This window comes from Cicer arietinum, chromosome 7 (genome assembly GCF_000331145.2).
Source record: "Cicer arietinum cultivar CDC Frontier isolate Library 1 chromosome 7, Cicar.CDCFrontier_v2.0, whole genome shotgun sequence".
Taxonomy (NCBI): domain Eukaryota; kingdom Viridiplantae; phylum Streptophyta; class Magnoliopsida; order Fabales; family Fabaceae; genus Cicer; species Cicer arietinum.
The window spans coordinates 51,619,703-51,633,565 of NC_021166.2; the positions used below are offsets into that span (position 1 = coordinate 51,619,703).

The 13,863-nt window shown below is 30.1% G+C and overlaps 2 protein-coding genes across 5 annotated transcripts; both read left to right on the forward strand.

The window, feature by feature from the left end:
- Positions 1-1,588: 1,588 nt before the first annotated feature.
- Positions 1,589-4,762, forward strand: LOC101508819 (serine/arginine-rich splicing factor RS40-like). Of its 3 annotated transcripts, XM_027337002.2 has the most exons (7): positions 1,693-1,744; positions 1,877-2,017; positions 2,976-3,223; positions 3,399-3,511; positions 3,847-4,085; positions 4,162-4,419; positions 4,509-4,762. In XM_027337002.2, the coding sequence occupies exons 3-7, from the start codon at positions 3,151-3,153 to the stop codon at positions 4,567-4,569; spliced, it is 744 nt and encodes a 247-aa protein (XP_027192803.1). In that variant the 5' UTR covers positions 1,693-1,744; positions 1,877-2,017; positions 2,976-3,150; the 3' UTR covers positions 4,570-4,762. The 3 variants fall into 3 exon arrangements, with proteins under 3 accessions (XP_012574215.2, XP_027192803.1, XP_027192805.1); XM_012718761.3 differs by lacking the exon at positions 2,976-3,223 and having other exon boundaries at positions 1,589-1,744; XM_027337004.2 differs by lacking the exon at positions 1,693-1,744 and having other exon boundaries at positions 2,976-3,231.
- A 3,603-nt stretch (positions 4,763-8,365) lies between these two features.
- Positions 8,366-12,290, forward strand: LOC101508294 (uncharacterized). 2 transcript variants are annotated; one of them, XM_004510807.4, is made up of 3 exons: positions 8,366-8,946; positions 9,141-9,216; positions 10,403-12,290. In XM_004510807.4, exon 3 carries the CDS (start codon positions 10,429-10,431, stop codon positions 12,106-12,108), a length of 1,680 nt encoding a protein of 559 aa, XP_004510864.1. In that variant the 5' UTR covers positions 8,366-8,946; positions 9,141-9,216; positions 10,403-10,428; the 3' UTR covers positions 12,109-12,290. The 2 variants fall into 2 exon arrangements, with proteins under 2 accessions (XP_004510864.1, XP_004510865.1); XM_004510808.4 differs by lacking the exons at positions 8,366-8,946; positions 9,141-9,216 and adding an exon at positions 9,602-10,073.
- Positions 12,291-13,863: the final 1,573 nt, after the last annotated feature.

The following is a 13,863-nucleotide window of genomic DNA, read 5'->3' on the forward strand; positions in this document are numbered from 1 at the left end:
TTTGATGAATATGATTTTTTTTTGAAATTAGTATTGAATTTTATAGGTTTTGTTTGAAAATTTTGATGAAATTTCAAAAAATTTGTAGAGAAATGATAATATTATTGACATTTTAAGATATAAATGATCAAATTGTTACTTAAAATTAAATAAAAGACTAAATAAAAAAAAATATAAAAGTTAAAAGACCGCGGGAGAAATTATGCCTATTTTAAAATAATTTATAATTATTAAAATTATATATTTTTTTAATTAAAAATTAAATTTTTTAAATTCCAGCGGTTCAAAAAATATTAGCACAAACGTGAGTATATTCAATCAAATCTTATATACCTTATTTAAACTATATAGTCCCTTATATTGACAACCTCATTATCTCTCATTCCATGTAATGGTGCCACTCCCCGCACTTGTGAACTTGGGGTTTCCTAGATATCTAATTTTTAAGGAATGTGACCTATTCGATTGGTACAACACTTCAAATGGATGAACATACTTTCTAACATTTTCAAATTATTATCATAATAATTGCTAATGAGATGTGATATTATATTAAACATTAAACCCTTACTATATTTTCATTTATTTGCATGAATTTTTTTATTTTATTTTTTATTTTTTTACGATTTGCATATGAAAATGCAAAAGTTATTGTCATAGTAAAAAAATTGGCTAGAGAACGGGGATAATAATTGCTAGGACATTTTGAAATTTTTATTTCTTGTAAAAAAATATAAACACTATAATTATACAGCAAAATATGACATGCCATCATGTATAAGATTGAATTTATAAAATATGTTAGTTCTCTTTGAAAATATTATCAGTTTTCATTTTTTTTAAATTATAGTTATTTTAAATTGTTAACAAAAAAAGATGTAAGAAACTTTCAGAATATAGAAAAGATGGAAAACAAATTAGAAAGAATGTATTTTGAGAAATAATAAAAATAATATGACATTTTCAAATTTTCTCTATTTAAAAAAATGGTAAGTGAAAATATGAGAAGTAAACATGCTCTTAGGACCAATTTACTTTATGAAAATAATTTATATTTTTAATTTTAAAATTTTATATTTATTTTACTTTAATGTGATACTCTTGAAATGAATAATTGTATTGGAGAAAAGATAAAATACTAATTAATGAAGATGTATTTTTAAATACATATATATTTTTGACATTTTTATTGTTTATAAAGATGTAGAAAACTGTTCACTTTAAGAATCTATTTTATCCTTTTTTTCATATTTATTCTAATTAACAAATAAATTTACTCAAATTTTAATAAATTAAAATAGAAAATATTTTTATAAAATAAATTATTTTATACCGCTAATTGTATAGTCACTGAGAAAATAAGATATGATTAGGTACAAGAAGAGACAAATTTGAGGTGTGTACACCTTTTGACTGCATGTAGTCATGCTCATCAAGATTGTTCAGTTAAAGTCAGACACTTAATTAAATTATGTAAATAAAATTTGGACCGTTAAATTTTAATCGAGCGATATAAGTGAGCATCACTCTAGTAGTCTTTACATAGTGATACTGCACATAATCCGGATTGAGAAGAGACATCCACCAAAACGGTGCGTTTTAGTTAGGACTAAGCTTTGATTATGAAGTGATGTGTTTGCTTTTATTATCAGTACTTTATTTATCTCTCTCTCTCTTGCGTTCTGTAATTTGCCCCAAATCTCAGACCTAGGGTTTCACTTGCAAACCTTCTTCTTCCGAAAAGGTACCAATCCTTCGACGAAACATCAGATCCGGGCACTACTTCTCCTTCTTCCTTCTATGATCCATCAAATTCCCATCCCTTTTTCATTCAATTTCACCGTTTCCAAATCTCAGTTCTTACATTGAATTGCAGGTTGATTGCAAAAGAATATCGTAACTTTGAAGAAAATGAAGCCCATTTTTTGCGGAAACCTGGATTTCGACGCAAGACAATCTGATGTTGAGAGGCTTTTCAGAAAATACGGGAAGATTGATAGAGTTGACTTGAAGTCTGGTATGTCATTCTTCATCATTTAATTTTTTTTGTTATGATTTAAATTTTAAGTTTAGTTTTAGGATTAGGTTTGAAGTGCTGCTTTTGAAGCTCAATTAGTGGTTTACAGTTTGTTTTAGCTCAACGAGTGTTTTTATTATGGCTTGTGCTTTATAATTGTATAAGTTTGGTATATTTGGTGGCCAAGTATTATTTTTGGCTGTGATAGTTGTGATGAATTTGCTGGAGTTTTTTTTTTTGCTTGACATGTTGTTATGTTGTGGTTGGATAGATTGTGTGCCCGTTCACATATTATAGAGGTAAGTTTTGTTACGAGAAACGGATTCACGGATTGGTGACCGGCGTAAGGCGTTGATGGATGATGGTTATTGTGGCGGTGTTTGATGAATTTGAAGTCAAGATGAAAGTGTCCTGTGTTGAGTTGCAGTGGGGTTATAGTACTGTTCGGGGAAAGGAAAATGTTATGTACAACCATTGAAAGCAATTTGTTTTTCCAAGAACTCATTGACCCTTTTTTGATAAATGTTTGGACATGCACGCCAATATTCTAAGAAAACAAATAGAGATAAGGCCAAAATTGGATTTTGAAACTGTTGATCATTTAAAATTGGATGTTTTATATGCTTTGCACATTTGGAAAAGGAGAGTGCTAGTAGTACAATCATTTTATTTGTTTGCCTGGCATTTATGCACAGGATGGGTTGTACAAAGCAGAAGGGCTGATATGTTCTTTTTTTGGCCTTAGCTTTTTGAACTTGCTGTTTTCATCTTAAATTTGATTTGGAGCATGCTTTCATCTTCAACCTCTACTTCCACCCTCAAATGATTCTTAAAAGGGTCAAGATGATGTTCTTTGACTTGTTACTTTTAAATGGATGTACATTTTCTTTTCCTTTAAAACGAAGAAAAACTGTCATTTAGATATGAACCCCCATACTCAAAACTTTCTTTGTGGCAGGATTACTTGGAAAGTTGGAATGTCCATGGTCTTCTTGGATGGATGTGCTTCTCTGCATTTCTTTATAGAATGTGCCCCCGCTTCTCCTTCTTGTATTTTTCCAGAAGAAATATTCTGATCTGCCTTAGCCCTGCCATTCTGCATTCCCTCAACATTCATTGCTTTTTCATTCCTCATGAGTTTTGCTCAGTGTTCAATTTCCGACATGTTTCAACATATGAACCATGATGATTTCGCAACTGTGGCAGGTGTTGTGGTACTTCCTAACAGTTTATTTCTGTTTTATGTTGAATTTTTCTCTCATACTCATCTGATATGCTGATGCGGAATTCCTCTCTACACCGTCTTCATGAAAGGAGTCTTCAAATGTTTATAACTGAAATATTTCTGTGTGGTTTTGTTTTTAACATTTTTGTTTTATAGGGTTTGCTTTTATCTACATGGAGGATGAACGTGATGCCGAGTATGCAATCAGACGACTTGATCAAACAGAATTTGGTAGAAAAGGGCGCCGGATTCGTGTTGAGTGGACTAAGGTACACCTTAATCATAGTGAATTGCAATGGTAATTCCAAAACAACTATGATTGTTATGCTGCATCATCATGTACTTTAAAGCTTGGCGTGGCTCATGGGTATCATTTTGGGAAACTTTACCACATTGGATTTTGATGACGGTGCATGATTTTTTCATGAGAATTGCAATACTTTCGGTACAAGTTCTCATTTGTGTGACACATGCATGTGCATTCAAATGAACTTGCTCTCGTAGCTGCTACTTATATTCTTTTCTTAATGAAGGATTTTCAAATTATTTGGGTGATTCTGGGTATCTTAACGTTCACTAAGTGTAATTATATTATGATTTGCAGCAAGAACGTGACAACAGAAGGTCTGGTGGTGATTCAAAAAAATCTTCAACTAATACAAGACCATCGAAGACTTTGTTTATCATAAATTTTGATCCCGTTCATACCAGGTCAAGGGATTTAGAGAGACACTTTGATCCCTATGGGAAAATATCAAATATAAGGATCAGAAAGAATTTTGCTTTTATCCAATTTGAAACCCAGGAGGAAGCCACTAAAGCTTTGGAAGCTACTAACCTGAGGTTATAATTACCTTCTCAATTGTTGAATAGTTATTATATATGTTAATAGCTCATTTGTTTAATATTTAATGTGCAGCAAGTTTATGGACCGTGTTATCACAGTTGAGTATGCTATAAGAGATGATGATGTCAGAAAGGATGGATACAGTCCTGATAGAAGAGGTCGCGACTCCCCTGATGGGAGGTACGGTCGTGGCAGATCCCCAAGTCCTTATCGTAGAGGTAGGGGTAGCCCTGACTATGGTCGTGGATCGAATCCAGCTTCTAGACCAGAGCCAAGAGGAAGCCCCAAGTATGAACGAGCTGAAAGCCCAATGAATGGAAGATATGATAGGTGTGTTCTGATTAATTTAAAAAAAAAAAAGTAATATTTGATAGTGTTAAATATATTATTATATTTTGATTATTTTACTGTTCATGCAGCCGATCTCCCCCACCTCGAGATAGGTCACGAGATATGTCACGAGATAGGTCACGATCCTGAGGAGTAGCTGAATAGAACTGTGTGTGAAATTATTGCTGGACCATTTTCATTTCATTCCTTCTTATGTTACTCCATAGTTTGGCAGCAGAAAAACTCAGACTTATTTATTGTATTTACTCTTATGTTTGGTTAGGATCTAGATGTGCGATGTGCAAAGACATTATATATTAATATTAGGTATATAGTTGTGTTACTTATCAAGTTTTATGTTTTTTTATTGAAAAATGATTTATTTAACCTTACTTTGAACCGAGGGTAATCCTGATCCTCGTTGCTTGTTCGTATATATATATATATATATGAATAGAAACTGTGAGCTTTCTTTAGTAACTTTCATTCACAGGTTTAGTCTTGTAGACGCATCCTTGCTTCTTCTGTTTCTTCTTTTTGGTTGACATGGTTATAGTCATGAGTTTTGTGACTGGTGATTTAATTTATTTTCATAATTAAGGCTCTATTTTGAAAGGTTGTGCTCGTGCTGCATGATTGGATGATTACAGATTTTGATTTCAAATTATATGGACAAACTGGAAAGTTGAAACAGTGTCAGAGCATGAGCTTTGTACTCACTTAGTGATAAAATGTCAGATCCCGAGTGTTTGTTATCTTCTCTCCTGCCTTCATTCAAGCAAGCATGGGATTATATTTTGTTTGACAAAGTTAAATGGCTAGCTTATAAGGAGGGAAGATGAAAAGTAATGAGTTGTTTGGTGGACTGCTTATTTAGATTTTTCGTTTTTCTACTGTTGTTATTTTTTCTTATAGTTATTTTAAATCTTTTATCTATCATCTATCAAGTGTTAAAAACTAATTATGTGTTTTTTTATATTATCTTCATTTATGTCTTATTATTTTTGCTGTTATTTTTACATTTTATTTTATCAATAATATATTAAGCATTAATATTTATTACCTATTTTTCATTATAATATCTTTGTTTAGGCCTCGTTTGTTTGTTTCTGCTTTGTTTTTTCACAAAATTTCTTTCTTTTTAACGTCAGTTACTTGCATTTTGAATTATACAAATTAAATAAACATATTATATATCCCTAAAGTTAACATATATCGTTCTTAAATTTTTTAAATAGCAATAGCAATTCTTTTAAGTTTTTTTTAGGAAAAACCAACGTAGCTAATTTCTTTCATCAAAACTTGTTTAATCAATACACGAGCATCTTAAAAAAGATGAACACTAAGCTCTTGCCAGAAGATAAGCTATCATGTAAGGTTGTCTTAACAAAGACCACAATAACAAAGCTAATCAGAATTTGGAAGCACTAAATCGAGATCAAATATCTGGCCATCAACGTAAGGATCCAATTATCTCAGACTCATATTACATGTGCTTTTTTTCTTTTGTATAAATGATATTATTGCATGTGTTTTTTTGACATCGTGTTATAATACTAAAAAATATGGTATAACATCTTTTTATATTATATTATAGTATTTAGAGTATGTAATATGTTAATTTCATTAAAAAAAGTATGTATCTTAATTTATTATCGCTTTATAATCATATAAGATCTTATCTTGGGATTATATTTTGTATTATCTATTATTATTAGGTTTAATTATTCTGGAGGTTTCTTAACTATTTCGTAATTTTTAAATAGATCTATTAACTAAAACAATTTGTATTTATGTCCTTAAATTATTATATTTTCAATAATAAGGTTCTTCCGTTACATTATCATTAGTCAAAGTTTAATAAAAGAATTTAATTATTAAAAAAATAATAATTCAGGAACATAATTACAAATTTTTAATTTAAGTCTTACTTAAAAAATTTCAAATAATTTAGAAACTTAAATGTTAATATACATATAGAAAAGAAAGACAAGAGATGATATATATAGGGATGAACCCATAAACTTTAAAAAGTGACTGCTCTATATATCTCTTTTAATTGTTGCAACATGTATAGTACTAAAAAAAGAGAGCAAATATTCACTTTTATTTCAAATATGTGACATGTTTTTATTAAATTCTAAAATTATTAAAACTACAAATATATCTTCAAATATCTCTTTTAATAATAATTTATTAAATCAAATTGACTTAAAAAATTGAAAATTAAATTAACAAATTAAAAATATATTTGAAAACTAAAATGACTAATAAAAGATATTTTTCGACTGTTTTTGTAATTATTATATATTTAAAGACTATTATATAACAACACCACACATTTTAAAAAAAATCAAAACATAATGGAGACACAATCTATAATGTAGGTTTGTCCTTATTTTTTATGTTTATCACAATTTATTTTTTAATGTATTTAATATTAAAAATTATTTTTTAAAATCAAGTATAGACCATTGCCTACACACCCATAAACATGGGATTTGAAATTATTTGAAATTTTTTAAATTGGCCCTTAAACTCAAAAATAATAATTATATTTCTAAATTAATAAATATTATTATTTATTTATTTATTTTGAATTGAGTCTATGTATCTCGATAAAGTGAAAATTAATATTAAACCTTTTGTATCAAATTATTAAGTGGTAGTTATTTTGATAATTCTATTATTGAAACCCTAGTGTCATTTTTTTTGGGACCAAAATATTATAGCATTTCATTTATAATAAGGTGGTCAATACAATGTAGTACATAAATTAAGAGTTGAAAACTAGCCAAAGACGTGGTCGCCCTTCTAAGGTGGTGAGCAACCTTATTAGTTTGTTTACTAACAAACTCAACACATAGTTTCTATAAAAAGAAGTAAAGACATGTCTATAATTACAAAGTATGTCACCAAACTCACTGAGCTTCCTAGAATAAAAGGCATCAACAACCAATTTAGAATCCACTTCAAAATCAACCAATTCAATGTGCAATTCATGAAACCACTTCGGTGTGAATAATAATCCAAGCATGTCACATGTATGAACATCACATACTTGTGTGAACCATTCTGCTTTTCCTAGAACAAAGTGTCTGAATTCATCTTTGATGCATATACCAATTCCTATTCGATTTCAATGAGCTGAGAAGGAAACATCGATATTACATTTGAATTGACTAGCTGTAGGTTTTTGCCAAACAAAAATAGTATTATCCCAATAAGAATGTGGAACTCGTATTTGCAAAGAACATATGTTATGTCAATTTGATAAAAGATCCAATGCACGCCTAAGAATTCTAGATTGTTGGTCAGTAGAAGATTCCACAACTTATTATTGCGTTACTTCCTAATACTCCAAATAACAGTTGCAATATGTGACACCTTAGTTATAGAGAATTGCCTTTAACACTTCAAAAATCACATATGACACGAAAATATTATAATGTGAAGATATAACATGTTGAATAATGAAGTAGAAAGTACACATCTAGTAATTTTTTCATCCAAGTAATCACCACAATAATACTTTCAAATAACTTAATTCCATAATTAATCAACTTATTATACTAGGAAGTTGTAATTACTTGCAATACAACCCGACTTGTGTTGTCGTAAAAGAAAAAGACAATCATATACGCTCCCAAGTCCTTCCAATTACAAGACAGATTCCCCATCCCCACCACACACATAAATACATTCCTTTACGAAACAAATCAGTGGCATCTTTGCAATTTCACCACAAAAACGATGTCAAATCTATTCATTCAAATTTAAAACACAACACTTGAACTAAACAATGATAACAACCTGTCTACTTCACACGTGCGACATCAACCATTTTGAAAAGTAGTATCCAACCACACATAACACGTGGCACTTCTTCCAAGTCATCACCACCTAGTAACATACAATACATAACAAATAATAATAAAAAAACCTTTAGCATTTTCAAATTTTAACCAATCCCAACGGTAACGTCTCTGTCTTAACAACAATCTCAACCGTTCGATCAAAGAATCAGCTCTATCTTTAACCCTTCACTCCCAAAACTGACACTAGCTTCCATTTTAAAGAGAGAGTGAAAAAGTTTGAATTTTTGAATAATGGGTGTGAACGGTTTTGTTGATATTTGTGTTGTGTCATCTTGTGTAGTTTAAGCTTTTTCAGTTCTTGGTTTTAAATTTGGATGTACCCTTTTGTTGTTTGATTCTCAATTATGATATAGAAGCCGTTTCTGATTCTCATAAATTGAACGTTACGGTTTTGGTGTAAAATCCAGCTGTTTATTTGATTGATGAGTTTTGAAGCATTGCATTTGTTTTAAGACTCAATGTGTTATAAGCTGAGTTTTTTAAGCAAAGTTTTGGATGGTTGGTGAAGTTCTCTCTAAAATAATTTTCTTTTCTGTATTTTTACACACACTATTGGATTTATGATTCTGTTTTTGTGAGTGTGACATTGTGTTTCAAGTTTGAAGATTAAGCTTCAGAAGCTTGTTTTCTTAGTTACTCATTCTTAAAGGTTGGTACTTTTTTTTTTGTTCTTTGCTTTGCTTTGATTTTTTTTTTCAGGAACGAAAAATGTGTTCTTTTTTATTTCCATTCCCTTTTCTCTCTTTATTTTGTTGTGAACCTGAGGTTTTTTTTCATTATGTAGTAGTTGTAGCTATATGTTTGTGGAGTCTCTAATTTTTTTTATGTCTTTGTGGCTTACAGAAACAGTGAAAGCAACCTTGGTTATATCTCAACAAGATCAATTATTTGAACATTGAACAAGTCAAGTTTGTTTGAGGTATACTTTGTTCAAAATTTCAAATTATTTATTTTGATTTCTCAAAGATTGTTTTTTTCATGGTCACGTCTACTGAATTGAATTAGTAACTCACACAGACCTCTTATTTTTTATAATTTTTTTGACTAATTTTTTTTATAAGTTAACAAACAAAGATAGCTAAAGAAACTATTAGATCTAATGATTTTTTCAATTTTTATAATTTTATTAGCAGTTGTAGAGGATCTAAATTCATAATGATTATTATTTAATAAATAGTTTTAAAAAAAAATGATAATAGTAATAAATAGTATAAATAATTATAATAATGGATATATTTTTTTATAAGCATAAATTGATTATTGATTGGATATATACTTGTACTGAATACAACATGTAGATAGACTCATGTGTCTTCAAAGTTAAGCTTTTTTTTCTTTCTCACATTAGTAGTACTTTGTTTTTTATGAGGAGAAAGTTGGAAAAACACAGTTGAGAACTCTACTTTTCAGCATCCTCTTTCTCTTGTAGAAACATGAATCCTCTTTCCACCAAACCTTTTAAAGTTGTTTCAATGACCAAAATACCCCTAAATATCAACCCTTATTACATTTTGTACAAGTTGTGAGGTGGATCTTTTTAAGCCTAATGATTTAGATTTGTATAATAATAATATCCACCGACGGCTTCTTTAATAGAAAATACTATTGCTATTATTGTTAGTAGTTACACGCCAATTCCTTCATTTTCATCAATAGCCATTCTCATAATTTCATAAACCATACTTTATATTTAATAACTATGTTTTGGAATCCAAAGGGTATTTAATGATCACTTTCTAAAGTTAGAGAAATACTCGTGGTGTGGCATCTTTATAGGTACATCAAATTTTAATGGTCCAATCATAAATTGAGTAAACAAGCTTCTTGTGTGATCGTGAGATTCTCAAAAGTTATTTATATTTAATTTGACATCAGATTGTGAATGCGCAAAATACAGATTATATTTTTATTGGCCTACTTTTATTTTATTTTATTTTATATGTATCAGAATTTTCTATTGGAGACTTAATTTATAATTTAAGGATTTTATGATAACTACTGCTCCACAACCTTATAAATTTATTATACTAATAAACAAATTAATATCATTGCCTTTCTACAAATTGGTATAATTTCTTTGAGCTTAGTTTTCTTCTATTCTACAGCTTTTGTGATCATCATTTTTTCAACCATGGTGGAAGAAAGTGTTGTTGCTGTTGAAATTGTTGATGCATGTTCAACAGAAGAATGGTTGTTACACTCACAACAACTTGTTCCTATTGCTCTTACTAAATCAAAACAAGTACAAGGGTTCCAAGGTAGGTGGAAAATGATCATTACAAAATTGGAACAAGTTCCATCAAAGTTATCAGATTTATCTAGCCACCCTTGTTTTTCAAAGAATGCTCTTTGCAAGGAACAATTGCAGGCTGTGTCAAGAACACTAAGAGAAGCAATTGAATTAGCTGAGTTGTGTTTGAAGGAAAAGTATGAAGGTAAATTAAGAATGCAAAGTGATCTTGATGCATTAATTTGCAAACTTGATTTGAATTTAAAGGATTGTAGTTTGTTAACAAAAACTGGTGTACTTGGTGAAGCTACTTTACCATTCAATGTTTCTTTAGCTGAATCAGATATTGCAACACATAGCAATATAAAGGAACTACTTGCGCGCCTTCAAATCGGTCATTTGGAAGCGAAAAACAAAGCTTTAGAGAAATTACATGATGTTATGAAAGAAGATGAGAAGAATGTTTTAGCTGTTTTTGGTAGGAGTAATGTTTCTGCTTTGGTTCAGTTACTTACAGCAACATCTCCAAGGATAAGGGAGAAAACAGTTTGTATTATAAGCTCACTCATCGAATCGGGTAGCTGCGAAAATTGGTTAGTTTCTGAAGGCGTTCTGCCACCTCTTATAAGACTAATTGAATCAGGTAGTTCTGTTGGTAAAGAGAAAGCTATTGTTTCTCTTCAGAAGCTTTCGATGTCGGAAGACACGACTCGTGCAATCATAGGACATGGAGGGGTTCGTCCATTGATCGAGCTTTGTGAAAGTGGCGATTCTGTTTTGCAGGCTGCAGCAGCTTGTACTTTGAAGAACATTTCAGCTGTTCCTGAAGTGAGACAGGTTTTGGCTGAAGAAGGTATTGTCAAAGTTATGATCAATCTTCTTAACTATGGAATTTTGTTGGGTACTAAAGAGTATGCTGCTGAGTGTTTGCAGAATCTCACTGCAAGCAATGAGAATATGAGAAAGTCTGTTATATCAGAAGGCGGCGTTCGCAGTCTTTTGGCTTACCTCGATGGTCCGCTTCCTCAAGAATCAGCAGTCGGATCATTGAGGAACCTTGTTGGATCAGTTTCCGAGGAAACTTTGGTTTCGCTTGGATTGCTTCCTTGTTTGGTTCATATTTTGAAGTTTGGATCATTAGGCGCTCAACAAGGCGCCGCATCTGTTATATGCAAAATTTGCAGCTCAATGGAGATGAAGAAAATGTTAGGTGAAGTTGGTTGCATACCTCTATTGATCAACATGCTTGGGGCTAAAGTAAACAATGCTAGGTTGCTTGCAGCTCAAGCAATTGTGAGTTTAATGGTTTTGCCGCAAAATCGAAGGGAGATTAAGAAGGACGATAAAAGCGTCCCGAATATGGTTCAGTTGCTTGATCCAAGTCCACAGAATACTGCGAAAAAATACGCAGTTTCTTGCCTTGGATCACTTTCTTCTTGTAAGAAATGTAAGAAGTTGATGATTTCATATGGAGCTATAGGGTATTTGAAGAAGCTTGTTGAGATGGAGATTCCAGGAGCTAAAAAGTTACTTGAGAGATTGGAAAGAGGGAAATTGAGAAGCTTGTTTAGTAGAAAATAGAGGAAAATTTCCATGTGTTTGCAACTGTTCTTTTGGGTATCATTATTAAGCTTTTTCTTTATCACTTTTGTTCTTGTCAATGTTGTTTCATTGTCTGAATGAAACAAATGTATAACTGTAGAATGCAAAAGAAACAATTTGTTAAACCATTTGTGTGCATCTAATATTTTTGTTGATTTTAACTTTCTTGTTCCCAAAAGAAACAACTTAATAATTTGGAGTTCAAATCAAAATGCAAGTAAAGAACTTGATGATTTGGAGTTCAATCAAAATGCAAGTAAAGTCTAACAAATTTTCTTTCCAGCTATTATTCAAACTCGAAAAATAATTAGGGGTATATTTAGAAAAATAAGAAAAAGTACTTCTAGGAAATTGAAAATCCACATATTTTTAAGGACATATTTTTTACTCAATAGGTGTTTGTTTTTAAATAAACAAAGATAATAACATAGTCGTTTAATCAAAATAAGCTAACGTTGAAGTCTCTTAAGCTCGAAATTTATAAAAAATAATCTTGAACATTTAATAATGTAGAGATTAATAAATTGGGACAACTTATTTTATATTTGATTCAATATTAAATAAGGATAATTAGGTCATTAACAACTTATATTAAGCTTTAAAGTGAGAAAAATTTGTTCTTTAAAACTGGGCTTTTTCTCGGGGGAGGTACTGGTGATAGATTATAGTTTAATGTTGTATGAGTGCTAGTGCTACTATTCGCACCTTCTGTTTTTCCTAATAGACTCCACTATAGAGTTTGTTCATACACTTTTTATTTTATTTTTAAATCCCTTCTCCAAGAGTTGCCCAACTTTTAGTCGTTTAGGGTGCATTAATAGATCTTTTTCACATAAATTTTATTTTATCTTTTTTATTTCCATTTTGGAAGTGGTGTACTAATTATGTGACATTAACGATGTCGGGAAGAAAATTGGAATTTGAAATAAAAGCTGATATTAGTCCTTCACAAAATAAGAAAATGTCATTTTAATATTTGTACAACAAAATTCAGCAGTAAAAACCCAATTGATTCGAAGACATAAAAGAATAGAAATACCAACAAAAAAATTAAATAACATGATCAACATAGAATATCACTTTAAAATTGAAACACTCAAGAAAATATCTATCAACAACACATACATGTGCTTTTATCCCACATTCGCAAATCAGGTCATGTTTGGAAGGTGATGAAAATTCATCGAGTTTACAAGTATGAAAAAACGGTGTGACTTTTATCCTTTAAATGTAGAAGAAGAAAGGAATTAGAACTATCATTTGAATACTTTAAAAATAGAGCAAATATATAATTTATCTGATATTTTTGGGATACTTCACGCATATTTACGAAAACATATCTTATGAAAATCTAGAAAATAAAGAAGGTGCATTAATTTTTTTTAAACATCAATACAGATGTACATAATCCACTTTAAGATAATGTTACAAATTTTAAATTAAAAAAAAATTATCTCTTGTTAATAAAACTAATATTTGTTTAAATTATTTTAATAATACTTTTGTTAATACATTATAATTATATATTTATGAAGAATGATCAATACATATTTCTTTATAAATATTCTACGTGTATATAATTATTTTAATAAAAAATTTGTTAACGTATCTAAGCCGTATCGTATCCTAAATTTCATGTATCTTCGTATTTGTATTATATCGCACCTATAGTAGTACTTGAACTTTATAGGATAAGAAGGAGGAGAAGGAAGATGAAATTCTCTGATTTAAAAG